General features: G+C 35.3%; 1 protein-coding gene across 1 annotated transcript in view; it reads left to right on the top strand.

The window, feature by feature from the left end:
• The window catches only part of CATSPERT (catsper channel auxiliary subunit tau), an 87,156-nt gene that overhangs the window by 9,578 nt on the left and 59,287 nt on the right, over positions 1-18,291 (top strand). Inside the window, exons 2-5 of the mRNA XM_019635613.1 lie at positions 2,163-2,249; positions 6,190-6,241; positions 7,616-7,776; positions 15,444-15,566. Coding sequence (XP_019491158.1) covers positions 2,163-2,249; positions 6,190-6,241; positions 7,616-7,776; positions 15,444-15,566 — 423 coding nt within the window. The remainder of the gene's footprint in view (positions 1-2,162; positions 2,250-6,189; positions 6,242-7,615; positions 7,777-15,443; positions 15,567-18,291) is intronic.

Here is an 18,291-nt window from a genome sequence, read left to right as displayed (position 1 = left end):
CCGGCCACTGGATGGCGGCTCATGGCAGCCCACTGCAGCCCACTGCAGCCTACGCCATTGCCGGCAACTCACGGCAGCCCAGCTCCAGGTCGAGCTGTTGTTCACCATCTTAGCTGTAGCGAGCGCAGCGTCACTGGCCCATGTGGGAACCAAACCAGCTGCTCTGCTGCTCAGAGCTTGCGCTCAAGCCAACTGTTAACCAACTGAACCACTCAGCCGGCCCCCAGGCTTTTTAATAGAAGTGCCGAGGGACTTCTGTTCAGGTGGGGCCAAAAGTGACAGAGATGAGAGGCATAGTGAAATTAACTGAAATCAAAATTCTCTGCAGGTTCAGGAAAAATTCTAGGTGGTGACGGAAGGCTTTATGAGACTCAGCTTTAGAACTTTTGTTAAGGTTCTAATAGAATTTTGGCAAAGACTTGTTTTGCTCCTGTGCTGTCACTGAAGAGAGCTTTGGTTCAGATAAGGAAGGAAAAGAAAAAAGGTAGTAAAATGAAGGGGGAGGTAATATTTTTGCCAATTTGTTAAGGATAAATTAAGCCTAAAAACTCTAAAGAGTTTTTACCCCAATTATTTTATATTTATTAAAATACACATTCAAAAATAATAAGATGCACATTCAAAGTAGACTTCTATATAAGATTATCAAAATATTAGAAAGCATGAGGTTCCACATTAAATACACATATAATGTACCACAGTTTGATATTTTTGTGACAAGACGATAATTGTCACTCAGTTACCTTAAACTACAAACTAAACCGTATTTATATAAAACACATTAAACCAGTCAGATGTATTATAACAATAACAAAATAATCCAAGATATATTAAACAAATTTTTTAATACAACCAAAATATTATATACTTTAAAACAAAAATTTCAACATAACTAAAGATGATTAATTGTATACTTTTAAAATAGAACAAGTGGGCTGGCCAAGTGGCACGTTGGTTAAGAGCTGGCTTGGTTAAGAGTTCTGAGCAGCAGGGCCCTGGTTCAGATCCCACATGCGGGCCAGGGACACTGCCCTTTACAGCTAAAATGGTGAACAACAGCTTGACCTGGAGCTGGGCTGCTGTGAGTTGCCAGCGACAGCGTAGGCTGCAGCCCCTGCTGCAGTGGGCTGCCATAAGCTACCGTGAGCAGCCGTCCAGCGGCCGGCGACCGATCTGCCTCACCCGGGAAGAACGCAATGATAATACCAACATGGGCCAGTGAAGTAACGTCCTCCACAACTAGACTGAAGAACAAAAGGACAGCAGCTTGTCTGTTCCCCTTCCCCTGATTACCCAGCACTGTTCCCCTCCCCTAATTCCCCAATAAAATCTTTTAAAAAATAAAATAAATAAAATAAAATAGAACAAGTGATTCTTGAAAGGCAGATAACAACAAAGATTCCAGGGAAGTTAATGCTTTTAAAGTAGGCCATGTTAATTCAAGTTCAGCAAAGGTTGGGGATACAAGTATTTCTTCTTTTCAAGTTAGATTTTTTTTTAATAGGCAGTTTTTTTCTATTCCCCTTGCCTCTCTCCTCCATTCCTTTTCTTCCCCCTCCCTTGCTCTTTACTTTTAAAATCTATATTAAAATGTCTTGTAATTTTTAAAAGCTATCATGTGCAGTGACCAGAGCCCTTAACAGCAAAGTTAAATGCCAACCCACAAATATCAGTTAGTGAAGTTACTCCGGAGCAAATGACACAACTGAAACCTTCAAACTGTGTTCATTGCTTCATTCCATTATACCTACTATTCCAAAGGAGTAAATTCCAATTCCTTCAGTGGCTGAAAACTGAAGGAATATTGGGATAACTTGCAAGTTGGATCACTGCCATTTGTAAGGTACGGTACCTATTGACATCAAATTAAGATTGGAATGTGGTAATAATGGTCATTTTTAGTTAGCAAGGGGAACTCATTGTTCATGTTACTATGCATGTCTCTCCTCTCATGCTTCTCTTAATGATTTTATATTTAACTGTGTGCATTTTATTTCACTGCTAACTTATTGATAAACATATCAAGAATAGAGATGAGTTTTCTAGTCATACTAATATCCCACTTCCTAGAATACTTACTAGATACTCATAAAATTGAATTAATCTTTCATCTAGTTATGTTCTTCTTTGCCTTCTAAAGTCTAAATTTATTTACATTGTAGATGCTGAGAAGAACTTTTAAAGGGTCTGAAAGCAAAGTACTGGACATAACACCTGAGATACCAAATTTGGTGCCATTTGGGGATGTGGTATGTATGACTAATCGTCAGGAAACCTGTACAAATTATTTTGTATTTCATATGAAGACTAGTCAATGTTTATTATTTAGTAATCAAAAAGCATGTACAGAAAATGGTACTCATAACATATTCATGAATTTTCATATTTGTGAGTCAGAAAAGCATTCTAATGTTCAATGAAGTTATGGAAAACACCCTGATTCACAGGAAAAAAAAAGTTTTCTATGCTAGGGATTCCCAAACTCAAGTTACATCAGAATCACCTAGAATACTTTTTAAAAACATTGATTCTTGGGCCCCATCTATGGTCTGCTAATTTAGAATCCGAGAATGAGGCCTAGAAATCAGTATTTTTATTGAGCCCTTAAGGTGATTGTATTTATTGTCAGATTTAGGAACCTTTGAGCTACAGTTTGAAAATTGACCCACATCTCTTCCTCATATCCAAAGAATAGTAAACCCCAGAACAAAGGCAAACACACTCATTAATCATACACATACACACAAACACACAGGTAGAACCTGATATCTAGGTTGAGAACCAGAAAAATCTGTTCTTTCTTTTGAGTGCTATATAAGACATGAGTATGTATGCACATTTAGAACTGTCAAGTATTTTGGTATTCTTTTATCTTTATTTTATGAACACTATTAGAATAGTTAATATTGGGTTGTCAAAAAAGTCATGACGTATTTTGTCTATGTTTTTCAAAGGTCATTTATTTATATAAAGAACAAAGATCAATCAATGATATATTGCCCGTTTTGTTCGATAACTTTTTACCATCTTTCAGTGAGCTTCATAATTCCTCGTCCATAGAAGGACCTGTCTTTACTGGCAAAAACTGAACAAAGTGCTGATTTACAGCCTCATCTGAATTGAATGTTATACCACGCAAGGAGATTTGAAGAGAGCAAAACAAGTGGAAGTCTGATGGCGCAAGGTCAGACGTGTATGGTGGGTGTGGCAACGTATCCCATCCAAGCTCCAATCATTTTTGACGGGTGTTCAAACTTGTGTGTGGTCTCATGTTGTCGCGATGGAACACAACTCTTTTACAATTAACAAGCTCTGGATGTTTCTGGGTGATGGATTCGTTCAAACTGTCCAGTTGCTGACAGTACACATTCGAGTTGATTGTTTGATTTTTTGGTAGGAGCTCGAAAAACACGACACCTTTAAAATCCCACCACACTGAGAGTATAACTTTCCTCTGATGAATGTCTGCTTTCGATGTCATTTGAGGCGAATCATCACGTCAGGACCAAGACCGTTTGCACACCACATTATTGTAAACAATCCATTTCTCATCACCAGTTATCAGTTGCTTCAAAAAAGGATCGTTTTCCTCACGTTTAATGAGCATATTGCAGATGTTTATATGCGCCGTTAAATAAACTTTGAGTTCATGTGGAACCCAAATATCGAGGTTGCTTACATATCCCAGCTTCTTCAGTTGGTCATGAATGCTTGAATGATGGATGTTCAATGTTTCTGCAACCTCTTGTGTCGTGTAACATGGGGTTGACTTGATCAGTGCCTTTATTTTGATGTCATCAACCTCAGTGGGCCTCCCTGACCGAGGAACGTCGTTGAGATCAAAATCACCAGCACGGAATTTTGTGAACCATCCTTGGCACTGATGTTCTTATAGAGCATTGTCACTGTAAACTTGATGCAACTTTTCACAAACTTGATGCACGTTCTTTCCTTTATGGAAGTAAAACAGTAAAATATGGCAAAAATGTAGCTTCGTCTTCCATCTCCAAATTGTTGTAAAATCTCCAAAGCTCAACCAAATCGCTCAATTTGTTTTAAGAATTAAGGTAGAACTGTCAGCTGTCAAATGACATAGCAATAACATAGATGCGAATGACCAGTACTTCCAAAAATGAAGTAGTGCCATCTGTGAAACATGCATCATGACTTTTCTGACAACCCAATAGGTATGAAATAAGAGTTTTTCTTCTCTAGCTTCTATCATATACTAGTTACTAGTATATTTTCCTGATTAAAAAATATATGACAAATTTAACACTGCCTTTTTGGGAGAAAATGTAAGACTTTAAACAAAATGACCATGGTGTATATCTATCTATATAATTATATAAAACTTTCTTTCTTATACTTAAAGTTGAAGTATAAGCCTTCACTGTCCAAATCTAAACTTAGAAAAGATTCTTTGAAATCACTTTTGGCTGTAAGCTATTATGCATGTCATTATGTTGACACACTAATTTCCATAATCCATACTTTAGACTATAACTTCTACATCTCTTTAGAACTGACATTTTGAAGAAAATTTTGATTTCACTCACACTTTCTAATTTCATAGTTTGTATTTTCCTTATCTGAATTACATGTTGCTAGACATGAAAAAGCTTCTCTTAAAAGTCAACTGGAAGTTTTTGACAGAGATATTGTGATTGTGATTGATAGCTTGTGATTGATAGCTCCTCCCAAAGCATGATTTAGCCACATCACTTTGTCTCTGAAAGTTCTGTGATTTATTCTGAAATATCTGGCAAGGTTTGTGCACGTGTAGACAATAGTAACTACAACACAACCCACTACTCCTGTTTCTGATAGTCACATTCCATTTTCAGAAAAAAAATGTGAAAAAGCTGTGTCTTAAAATTGAGCTATTGTGAACAGCTTTCTGATTGCTTCCCTGTTTTAAATGCATGTTTGAGAGTGTTTGGGGATGTAGGTTTTGGGTCTCAGAATCTGTGGCAATATTTGTTCTCTGCAGCCTGTGAGTGGTCATTATTTTTGAGTGTTCAATCTTTTCCTATACTTGAATAGAAATTTATTCTCATTTCTATATTATATGGATCTATTATGTAAAAGTATAAAGAGCTATTGAAACATAAGGAAAGTTAGGGTATTGCCCATGGCTTCATATTGAGACACTTGGCAGGTAGACAATGATTTATGACAGAATGTTAATGTATAGAATTATACAATACAAAATTGTAGCTATTCTTCCTTTTACCCTCCTTATGTACAACCCAATTTTAGGAAATAATGATTCATGGACTCACATATGGCATTACCATTTAAAATCCCGCCTAGATTATGGTATATGCATCACCCTCCCTTTGCATTTGAAAACTTAGAACCTTTCCTTTAACATAACATTTCATACCTATGTTTCCTTAAGTAGACCACAGTGTTTACTTCTTTAGGATTTCATCATTCAGCTACAGTAGTCTTTTAATTAAATATTGAATGCCAATATCTTTTTCTATATTGTTCTAAAACTAAATCTTTAATATCACTTACATTACACTTAAAAATACTATTGGGCCATTTGTTTTGTTTCACAATGTTAATATAATATTGCTGTTGCTTTTACTCATTTTTAAAAATCAAACATGGCTAAATATATTTGGCAAATACTGCATGTTAGTATTCAAGTGTTTGTGATTCGTTTTGAATTTAATTTTATGGTTAAATAAAAGATACAGTTTTCTTTAATATTTAAAAGCACTTTGTATCAGAGAAAATTAATATTTCATAGCCCTTGGCATGTTATAGTCAATGAGTGGTTGTTGAATGAACAAAGTGGTTTTAGGATACTGGATAAAAAGCTTATCTGAAGCAAGGCATATTTCTTATTATATGCATACTGCTACATTTTACCAGTTCTCACCTAATATTAAATAAAAATGATTCAAAGAATGATTTAAGTTGGTAATGAACCATTGTTTTGCTTTGTATTCATTCATTTCAGGCTTATTTTAAACAAATCCTGCATATTTTTCTTCTGCATTTCTGCTTTCTGGTGTTTCCAATAACTAGATATTTCTAATGGAAACAATATTTCTAATGAGAAAGACTAAGAAAGTGGAGCTTTGTAAAAAATATAGTTTAGTGTAGAGTAAAATAGAAGAAAAGTTAACTTTCAAAAATTCATTTGCTGTGTTTTTATTTTGTTTGTTATAGGTTGGCTGCCTGGCTATTCATGTAAAGAACTGCAGACATTTTACGCCTAAGAGTATCCTTTCTTTTGATTTAAGAACCTTACTATGATTGTATATCACTGTTTCACTTACATATTACTGCATTACATGACACTCTAAGACTTAATGGCTTAAAACATTTTATCAATCACTATCTAAACATTCACTAGGTGGTACTTCTGCTTCACGTTACCACAGCTGAGGCTGCAGTCAGCTGGCAGTTCAGAAGGGCTGGAATATCTAAAATGGCTCATTTATGTGTCTGGTGCTTAGTGAGGCTGCCTGGAAGACCGCACTCAGCTGGGATGCTGAAATGGTTGGACCTTTCTCTTTCTGTGTAGTCCTTGTCTTTTTTCTTTTTTTTCTGCATTAATTTTGATTAAAAAAACATGTTACATTAAAATATTTATCTTCGTTACTCAAGTTTGTGGTGTTCTTTTAAATGTTGCACCCTAGCTAGTGCCTCTCTCACCCTATCCTAGCCCTGGTCATGTCCATTGCCTGTTAAAGTAGTCACAGGGCCAGGCCAGATTCAAGAGCAGAGGAAAATAAATTCTACTTTTTGATTGGAAAGTGACAAAAGGTTTTCAGCCATTTGTAATTGACTTTAGTCACCATATAACTTCAAGGAAAAATATATATCTTCTTGGAAGATGTATTACTAATTAATTTCTAAGTAATATTTATTTCTAAGTAATAACTGCTTCTCTTAAACATTGTTTAAAGGATTTATTTACCTTGGTGCCTTTAAATAAGCTGAATTCCTATTAATAGATTGATTATGGCATAAACCCAGCCTCATTATGAAGACTTAGTGTTTCTTTTTTATGTAAGTAAACTAATGGGAATTCTATATAAAGAGATTTTTGAAGGTAATTAGTTATTCATAAAAACAAAGTTGTTTTAGTGCATGGAGTGCTATGAAAGATAAAAACACAGATCAATTCAGTATAAATGAAGTATATAGTGAAGTGAATTAGAGTAGAATGTTGCTTTAAATTTTGTCTTAAAATAAAAAATAAATTACTCTCAAATGACATATTTTTTAAATTTCTATACAATTATGCTTAGAAAAAACTTTCAATTATATATTGTAAATGTTTAGTCACCTTAAAAAGAAAACAAAGAAAAATTTGCAAAGGAATTATAATGGAAATGTGAGGATAAAAATACTAGAAATGATCTAAGGAAGAAGTGGACTTTTCCTACTTATATTGTACCTACCATTGATGGGCAAAATACTATTTTAAAGAACTTTTTTTTATTATTTAACTATACTCTACAATTACCTTCTTTATTTATTTGATTGATTCTTATGTTTGGCCTATATTGTTTAATGGATTAATTTTATATTGTGTTATTTTTCAATTACAACAAAATTTGCTTCCTAAATATCTATGTATTTTCAGTCAGTTTTCAACATTACAATAATTTATTCATTCGCATTTCTATAAACAACATTGTGAAATATACAAAAATACGTAGTTTGCTACCCCAGAACAAACTAAATAGCTATAATGACAAGAATGCTCTAATTAAGTTTGATGAAGTGAAATATTTTTCTGTACAGGTAATGTTAAAGTTCTCTTCTAAATATAAGAATGCATTTTTTATAGTTTCAAATAGTCTATATCTTTTTGGGGGGATAGATGAGAAATAAGCGATTTTTAAAAATTTGATATTTTACAGTAGTCTATTTCTACATTATGGGCTATATTTGTATTTTTTTAATTAAACAGCGTACTGTAGAATGCACAATCTTAGTGGTTTTCTTCCCTAGGATCTTATTGTCTGTGATTCTGTTTATCACACATGCATTTTTCTCTGTCTTGCTCTTCCCCCTCTCATCTACCCTCTCCTACCGTATCTTAGTCAGTTTGGGCTGCTATAACAAATTATCATAGACTGGGTGGCTTAAACACTTATTTCTCACCATTCTAGAAGGTGGGAAGTTCAAGATTCATTGTCTGGTGAAAGCCTAATTCTCAGTTTCCCGAGGGCCGTCTTCTCATTGCATAGTGATATGGCAGAGAGGAAAGAGAGATCATCTTTCTTGTGTTTCTTCTTATAAGGCACTAATCCAATTCATGAGGGCTCCATTCTCATGACCTAATTACCCTCCAACACCCCACCTACAAATACTATCACATTGGGGATTTAGGCTTCAACATATGAATTTTGAGTGGACACAATGTTTAGTCCAATAGTACACCCTTTCTTTTTTCTCATCTCCTCCTGTTCCTCCTTTCTTCTTATATAAAATCTCTCCAATTATTTTTGCATGAATTAACTTATTCAGTCTTTATAACCCCCCCCACACACACACCACCACTACCAATATATATATACTCTTATTAGAATCCTTACTTTGCAGATGAGGAAACAGGTACTGTAAGGTTTAAAGAATTGTCATAAAGTCATGGAAACTAGTAAGTGGGAGCTGGGACTGTAATCAGTCTGACTTCAGACTAAACTTCATTAAACTGCCTCTCACACCAGAGCTTGCCATGCTAAGAGTTTGCTTCTGTTTATAGTTAAACTTCTTAGAATCTTAAGTGTATCTAACAGTTTTCTTTAGAATGAGCAACACTATTTCATATAGCTGTCGGATTCATTGATTAGTCCAGTTGTTTCCTAATAGTTTTATTACATTGGTTGAATTTTAGTGAAATCCTAAAAATTTCCTCTATGCTCCATATTTTTTTTTTTTACAAACTTCATTTTGCTTAAATGTTGAGTATTGAAGAAAGTTCTTTAAGCATAGGTTTTTTTTGTTTTTTTTAAAGACATAGTTATGCTAAAAGTAATCCATACTCTTTCTTTAACTTTTAAAATAGTTTTCCTAAGCGTCATTGCCAAGTTTTGAGAATTTTATGGCTATATGTCCATTTAAATAAAACTTGAAATTAATACTGGAAAATAATATAAATTAACAGTACACTCATCTTCATTAGCATAATCAGTCTTTTTTCTATATTTATTTTAATAAAAACTATTAGTTTAAGCATACTAACAGAGTTTTAATGGATCTCAGAAGTTTGGGAATAACTTATGATTACATGGAAAATTACACAAGCAAACAAAAAAACAGATACATATTAACACCAGAGATATTAAAAAATGATACAGGAAAGGAAATATTATAACTATAATGTTAAACTCTGAAAAATAATTTCACATGCTTAGTTAATGTAAACACTAAGAATATATTGAGGAATGAGGAAAAGAGAAATGTGAAAATTGTGGGGGGAGGATGTTGAGAGTAATATTTTTCTTCCATAATAAGCAGTCAATAGATAGTATCTAAAACTAAAATATCAACTAATAATAATGAAAGCAAGTTACTTAAAAACATGATTCATGACAAAAAACAAACAAAAAACAGAGAAATCCCTTAAAAAGGTCAAAAGTTGGCATCCGAGGAGTAGAAATTAGGGGGTGGGTAGGGTAGTGTTCTAAAAGTATACCTGGGATTTACTTTATAGAAATATGACTCAATGATGACATGGAGAGACTAATGCTATCGAAAGGAGAATTATATTTCCCAAAAAAGTGGGACACGCCATATCACACAGGGCCACAGGGGAAGTATCCAGGTGGTGAGGAGGCAGCAGACAGAAGCAAGGGGAGAGCCTGGGCCAAAGCCTTCACTGAGCTTTCCTTGAGAAAAGCAGTGTAGGGCAGAGTCAACAGTCTAGGGGTGGCTAATTTGAATAAGTCCAGCGCTTTGGGCTGTCAGAGTAGTCTCTAGTTGCCAGGTACCAGGCCCTAAGGACGATTTAGGGCAGGGGAAGTTAGATGAGGAGGTGGTTAGGGCTATAAATTTGGAATTGGTTAGTTTGCATGTGAAAGATGTAGTCTCTCTAGGAATTGGCTAGCCTGGGAAGGGGAAGTCTCTCTCTGGCCAGCAAGCTGCTTTAATTTTTCTTTTTCTTTTTCTGTTTTTTTAAAAAGATTTTATTGAGGAATTGGGGGAGGGGAACAGCGCTGGGGAATTGGGGGAAGGGGAACAGACAAGTTGCTGTCCTTTTGTTCTTCAGTCTAGTTGTGGAGGACGTTGCTTCACTGGCCCATGTCGGTATTATCATTGCGCTCTTCCCGGGTGAGGCAGATCAGTCGCCGGCCTCTGGACAGCTGCTCACGGTGGCTGTTGGCAGCTCACACCGGCTGCCGGCCACACACGTTAGCTTATGGCAGCCAACTGCAGCAGAGGCTGCAGCCTATGCTGTTGCCGGCTACTCACTGCAGCCCAGCTCCAGATGGAGCTGTTGTTCACCATCTTAGCTGTAGAGGGCGCAGTGTCACTGGCCCTCATGTGGAATTCAAACCGAGGCTCTGCTGCTCAGAGCTGGCATCCCAAGCCAGCTCTTAACCAATGTGCCACTTGGCTCACCCTAATTTTTATATTTCAATTACAGTTGACATTCAATATTATATTAGTTTCAAGTGTACAACATAGTGGCTAGACATTTATATAATTTACGAATGATCCCCCCCCCATAACTCTAGTACCCACCTGGCACCTTAAATAGTTATTACAATATTGTTGACTATATTTTCTATGCTGTACTTTACACTTCTGTGACTATTTTGTAACTGCCAATTTGTACTTCCTCTCCCCTTTTCACCCAGCTTCCCGGTCCCTTTCCCAAAACAGAAGCAGACTCAGAGATACTGCCATCTTTTTAAGATGTCAAAACGTCATAAAATACAGGGAAAAAAGGTTAATACAGTTGGGAGGAAAAAACAGTTGTTTCTTTGTTTTAACCATTGTAGAACTGTTTGACTTCTAAACTAGATGCAATATAACTAGGATAAAATAAAATTATACTGTATATATTTTAGGACTTTAATTTGCTAAAACTTACAAAAACATACTAACAAAAAAAAAGGAATAGGAAATGGATTTAACTTAGTTTAATTGTTCTGGAAAGCTGTTGGGTAAGTGATGTAAAAGCTCCTATTGAAGATTGAATAGTAGTGGATTTCTGATCTGGCCATGCTGGAGTAGCTGACATTGGATTTACCCTTTGCTCTAAAAACTGTAAAATTATTTTCTGGTATTCTACAGTAGAAATTGGAGGGCTGCAATTATTAAGAGAAGGGAAGTGCTAGAGGTGAGTTCCACATTTACAGCAAGTTTCTTTCTGGCAGTGAACCTGGTTACAGGGAAGTGAAACCCAAGCAAAATAGCAGCCTTGTGAGGGGAGCACACAGAGGCTGAACAGAAGAAACAGATGAGAGTGTGGGGCTCCTAAGGTAACTGAAATTTGTAAGGCAGCATGCTGGAGAGGAGGGAGCAGCACATAGGAAGCCCCAGACATCTGTGTAGATATTCCACTCAGGTTCTTGGCTGGATCTTAAGTTGTTCATGTGCAAGGAGTGTTTCTAGGAGAAAATGCAGAGAATAGATGCTGGAGAGCTGAGAGCTGAACAGAGATTTCAGAAGTCACAGTTTCAAAGTCATTGGAGTCTGACACAGCTAAAATGGAGAGGCCTGGTTAAACATTCTCAGTATTCATTTGAGACCCCAGAAAGGCCAAGTCTTAGGAGTAAGTACCATTTCCTAAGAGTAAGGGTTAAACCCTAAGACAAAGAACAAAAACTGAAATAGACCCATCTTTGAACCAAGCTGTCAAAGGATCAAGATGGTCTGCCAATAATTAATTGCCTTTCAGAGAAGAACTTAATGCTTTTTAGAGGAAGACATGAAAACCAAGAGTCTACTACATATCTTTTATAATGCCCATTATACAATAAAAATTGCTACTCGTGGAGAAATAAAAACAGGCAATAGAAGTGAATCCACAGGCAAATAACAGCAGACTTCCTATCAGAAACAGTGGAGGCCAAGTGATAAGGGAATGCCATCTTTCAAGTGCTAAAAAACCTAGATTTCTAAAGCCAGTGAAAATATTCTTCAAAAAGATTGTAAAAGGCAAAAGCTGAGAGACTGAGAGTGTAGGAGACCTTTGTTATAATAAATGGCAAAGGAGGTTTCAAGTTGGAGAGGAATCCCAGATAAAAGCCCAGATGCACAGGGAGGAGGCAGGAAGAGCACTGGTAATGGTAAGTTTGTGGGTGAAAATAAGACCATTTTAAAAAAGACTATTTTTTACAAGTGTTCTTCAAAATACTATAGACTGTTTAAAACAAAGTAATGATGATGAATGGTAGAATTTGTATCATATGTGGAAGAGAAATAGGTGACGAGAATAGCACAAAGGATAAGGAGGTATAAATGGAATTATGCTGTTGTGCATGATATGGTAAAACAGTCCCATTTTCAAGTGCATAAAAAAATGAAATAACTAGGAATATATTTAATCAGGGAGGTAAAAGACCTGTATACTGAAAACTATAGCACATTGATGAAAGAATTTGAAGACACAAATAAGTGGAAGGATAGTCCATGCTTATTAATATTGTTAAAGGTCCATACTAGTCAAAGATCTAAAGTTTCAATGCAATCTCTATCAAAATTTCAATGGTATTTTTCACAGAAATAAAAAAACAATCCTAAAACTGTATGTAACCACAAAAGACCCTGAAATAGCCAGTGCAATCTTGAGAAAGAAGAATAAGCTGGAGACATCACGCTTCATGATTTCAAACTATATTACAAAGCTATAGTGATCAATACAGTATGGTATTGGCATAAAAATGAACATATAGATCAATGGAACAGAATAGAAAGCCCAGAAATAACTCTACACATATATGGTCAATTTATGACAAAGGAGCCAAGAATATTCAATGGAGAAAGGACAGTCTCTTCAATAAATGATGTTGGGAAAACTAGACAGCCACATGCAAAAGAGTGAAACTGGACCACTATCTTACACCATATACAAAAGTAAACTAAAAATATATTAAACTTGAAAATGTGTAAGACCTGAAACCATAAAACTCCTAGAAGAAAACATAGGGGTAATTTCTTGATATTGGTCTTAGCAATGATTTTTTTGGATTTGACACTGATAGCAAAAGCAACAAAAACAAAAATAAACAAGTGGGGCTACATCAAACTAAAAAGCTTCTGTACAGCAAAGGAAATCATCACAAAATGAAAACACAATCAACAGAATGGGAGAAAATATTTGCAAATCATATATCTGATAAGAGATTAACATCCAAATATATATAAAGAACTCATACAAGTCAATAGAAAAAATATCAAATCTAAAATTGGGCAGAGGATCTGAATAGACATTTTTCCAAAGAAGACATCCAAATGGCCAATAGGTACATGAAAAAGTGCTCAACATCACTAATCATTGGGAAATGCATATCAAGCCCATAGTGAGCTAGCACCTCATACCTGTTAAAATGGCTACTATTTAAAAGACAGAAAGTAACAAGTGTTGGCCAGGATGTGGCGAAAAGGGAACCCATATGCAGTATTTTTAGGGATGTAAATTGGTGCAGCCGCTATGGTAAACAGTATGGGGGTTCCTCAGAAAATTGAAAATATAACTACCATATCATCCAGTAATTCTATTTCTGGGTATTTATCCAAAGAACATAAAACCACTACCTCAACAAGATATCTGCACCCCAGTGTTCATTGCAGCATTATTTACAATAGCCAAGACATGGGAAGAAACCCAAATTGAATGGATTTTTTTATTTTAAGATTTTATTGGGGAATTGGGAAGGGTAACAGTGTTGGGGAATTGGGGAAGGGGAACAGCCAAGTTGTTGTTCTTCAGTTTTAGTTGTGGAGAGTACAGCTAGCTCAGCTCCAAGTCCAGTTGCCATCCGCGGCCACTCAGCTCAAAGTGCAAAGGTGCTGTGTTCAATCTTAGTTGCAGGTGAGTGTAGCCCATCATCCCATGCGGGAGTCAAACTGGAATCCTTGTTGCTAAGCGCGCACGCTCTAACCACTGAACCATCTGACTGGCCATCGGCAGCTCAGGGCAGCTCTGCTCAAGATGCAGTGTTCAGTTTTAGTTGTGGGTGGGCATAGCCCCATTCCATGTGAAAGTTGAACTGGCAACCTTGTTAAGAGCACGTTCTCTCACCAGCTGAGCCATCCTGTTGGCAGCTCAGCGCGGGGACAGCTCACTGGCCCATGTGGAAATCGAATTGGTGACCCTGTTGCTCAGAGCTCGTGCTCTTAACCCACTGAGCCACTCAGCTGGTCCATAAAAATGTGATACACACACACACACACACACACAATGGAATATTATTAGCCATAAAAAGGAAATCCTACCATTTGCAACAACATGGATGGACCTTAGGGGCATTGTGCTAAGTGAAATAAGTCAGGAAGACAAAATTGTATAATTTCATTTAAATGTGGAATAAAAAAAACCCCCCAAAACCCAAACTGAACTCATATATACAGAGAACAGATTGGTTGTTGCCACATGTGGGGTTTTGGGGATGGGAGAAATGGGTGAAGGGGTCAAAAGGTACAAACTTCCAGTTACAAGATAAGTCCTAGGGATGTTACATCATGGTGACTATAGTCAATAATACTGTATTATACTCAATAATACTGTATTATACATTTAAAAGTTGCTAAGGGAGCAGATCTTAAAACTTCTCATCACCAAAAAATATATGGTAACTGTTGTGATAATCATTTTGCAATATATATATAAATATCAAATCATTATATTGTACACCTAAAAGTAATACAATGTTATATGTCAATTATATCTCAAAAAAATTTTTTTTAAAAAGGCACTTAGAATCTTGAGGTGGGGAAGCACAAGATTTTTAGAGTATGAATTTTAAAGGTGACATAATAATAGTATTGTGTTGCAGAGTTCAAGTTTGGGAGAGAGTTCCAAGTTGAGACCATGATATACATTTTATCAAAAAATTAAAGAGAAAAGACTGAAAAGAATGTTGAATGTCTTTTGATATTGAATGTTTGGATTACCTAGATTATTTGGATTGAATATTGGATATTGGATTACCTTTAATAATATAGTTTCAGTAAAGTGTTGAGTTTTTTTAGTTTTGTGTAAAGTTAAAGAGAAGGTAGGCAATGGCTGTTTCAGAAAGACTATAATTGACATGAGACATAAACAAGATCCTGATTTTTGTTGACATTAGAGTATATGTGACTCTGAGATTGAAAAGTTGTAAGGCTAATAACATACAAAAACTAATCATTAGATTTGCAAATAATATATAGTTTATGGATATATTTATTCAAAAATTATATCTGAAATTCAAACTGAAAATTTAATGTTTTTTATATATGTATTTTATATCAAGGTTCCCAGACGTCAAGATGATGAGAGGAATAATATTTACTTGGAACTAATGCAAAATGACAATAACGAAAAATATCCTCTCTTCTTAGGGAGTGTTCAGGTACACCTTTATGATGTAATTCAGGTATGTGTCAAAATCATTTTCCACCTTGGTATCGCATTGTTCAGTTAATGTTCATTGTTACGATATATCTATGACTGATGGACTCCATTTGTTTATTATTTGCCTTCCAACTCATGTGCTTAGGAAACAATATCTCCCTCTAGCTATAAAAAAAAAAAGATTTGGTTTATAACAGCATAATGTTTTTGAAAATTTATTTTCTGGAAGAGCAGTGTTATAACCTAAAAGATTAAGCATATTTTATTATATTTTCTGAAACGTTTTAAAACAAGACTCAAGCCACAAACTCTGTCTCTTAGTTGGCAGCAGAAATTTCAGTTCTTTTGTCCTGAGTTGGGCTGTTTGCCCTCTGCCCCATGTATGTGTCATTTAGGGGTCAGCCAAAGTTTTTGGCAGAATTGATGCACAGATTTTTGTGGTTCCTTCTCTCTCTCTTTCTCCTTCCTCGGAGACTCCCCTGCCCTTTCCACAGCCATGGTTGCCCTGAACTCAGAGGAAGAAAACTAACTTGTTAGTGAATAAGTATGAACAATCTGAAGGATTTTTAGTAATATTTGTTAGGGCATAAAGCAAGAAAGCCCTCAGAGACTAATGGAGTTATGTCAAAAGACACAGCAGCCAGATTGCAGGGGTTCCTACTGGCCAATTTCAGGGTAATTCGAACATCAAAAAGGTCATTACAAATCCTGAATACAGAAAAATCTATGAATCCTTGGTGATTTTCGAAAAATAAAAAAAATAAAAGCATGGGAGAAAAAGGGAAGTTTCCTATTTTTAAGTAGAAGAATGATAAGTATAGAAGGAATGATGGAATTACAAATTCACCAGTTTTACAACTCTTTATAGTAAATAATAATTTAGTCAAGACTTAGCAATGTACTAAAAACATTAGGTAAAAGGTTATTAGGGAACGAGATATTTACATGGTGCCACAGTAATAGCCCATAGATTAGTTATTGCAAAGGGGAAAATGTGCCTATATAATAGAGAGATGTGATGGTTACCACTTTCATCAAGAGTTTGAACTTTGCATAAGTAACTGTGGACAACTTAACATCATGTACTTCTATGGGGGTACAATATGTACACACCATTACCTATGAATTATTCTCATAAAAAATGTTTAATTCAAGTATAATCAAGCTGAGTCTTTGGGGGATAGGGTAAAAGTTAAACAATACCATGATGCTATGATAAGGTAACTACATAATGTGAGACATATCAGCTTTGATTCCTTAAAAGTAAGAGCATTAAAAAAAAATGGAGAAACTGTTCTAGTATAAGAGATACAACAACTTTAAATGCAGGTTTGAAAAAGTTACAAAAGACATTCTTGGGACAATTAGGAAATTTTGAATGTATACTGAATATTAGATAAAATTCTAAAATTGTTAATTTTCTAAAGTATGATGCTGATATTATGGTTATGTAGAAGAATATCCGTATTTTTACAGTATGTAAAGTGGAGTTTTAACATTTCGGAGTGAAGGGACATGATGGCTGCAACTTATAAAAATGGTGCAGTAAATACACACTACACACACATACACACACACACACACAGACAAAACAAACATGGAAAATGTTAAAACAGTTTTAACACTTGTTAAACAAATGTTTGAACTTATTTAAGCTAGGTGGAGGGTATATGGGTACTTGTGTCTTTCGACTGATCTGTGTGTTTGAAAATTGTCATAATGAGGACTTGGGGAAGATCAGATAGCTTTCCAGTATATTAGCAAGAGGCAACAGGTGAAGAAGGAGAAAACATATTGACTAATGAATAAGAGTAAGCACTGGAAGATTCTCAGGAAAATTTGGGGAGAGGATTGTAGAAATGATGAAAATTCCTTCGTTATATGGCAATTTAGCATCATAAAAATGAGCATTAGTCACATTTTGTTTAAGTAGTAGAACATTTAGACTACATTTGTATGTGCAAACTTTTCAGTATTTATTTTTATGAGGGTAAATTTTTAAATGAAAAATAATGCCTACCATCCCACAATTTTCACACTGCATTTCATTTACCAGAATTTCCTTACAATTCTTTTTTATAAACAGAAGCAGAAAAATAGAAAATATAAAGAGAACCAAATGCAAATTCTAGAACTGAAAAATACAATATCTGAAATAAAACATTTATTTCATAGACTTTGCAGAATAGAAATGTCAGAGGAAAGACTTTTTTCCTCCTAATTTCTTTAAAACATATATCACTAAAACAAAAACGATTGTCTTGTGGGATTTATGTTTGTAGATGTAATGCATATGACAGCCATAGCAAAAGGATAGTGAGGGGAGCTGGGGCTTAAAGGGTGTATAAAATCGCAAGATTTTTGTAGTTTCCCTCTGATTATAATATCTTTCCAAACTGTAATACAGTATCACAACCAAGATAACAGAACATTTCTTTCTCTACGTGTTGCCTTTTTCCACACCTACCCCTCCTGAACCGTTGGCAACCACTAATCTATTCTTCATTTCTGCAATTTTCTCATTTCAAGGATGTTATATAAATGGAATCATACAGTATGTAACCTTTTAGGATTGCTTTTTTTCATCCATTTCCTGGATGAAAAAATTCTCTGGAGAATCACTCAGGTTGTTGCATGCATTGATAGCTTATTCCTTTTTAGTTGTCGGGTAGTAGTAGTCAGTGGTGTGAATGTACCAGTTTGTTTAATCATTTGCCCACTGGATGACATCTGAGTTGTTTCCAGTT

This window comes from Hipposideros armiger, unplaced genomic scaffold (assembly GCF_001890085.2).
Source record: "Hipposideros armiger isolate ML-2016 unplaced genomic scaffold, ASM189008v1 scaffold_23, whole genome shotgun sequence".
NCBI classification, from domain to species: Eukaryota; Metazoa; Chordata; class Mammalia; order Chiroptera; family Hipposideridae; genus Hipposideros; species Hipposideros armiger.
Note: the sequence above shows the minus strand (reverse complement) of the source record. Positions and strands in the feature narration are given on the sequence as shown.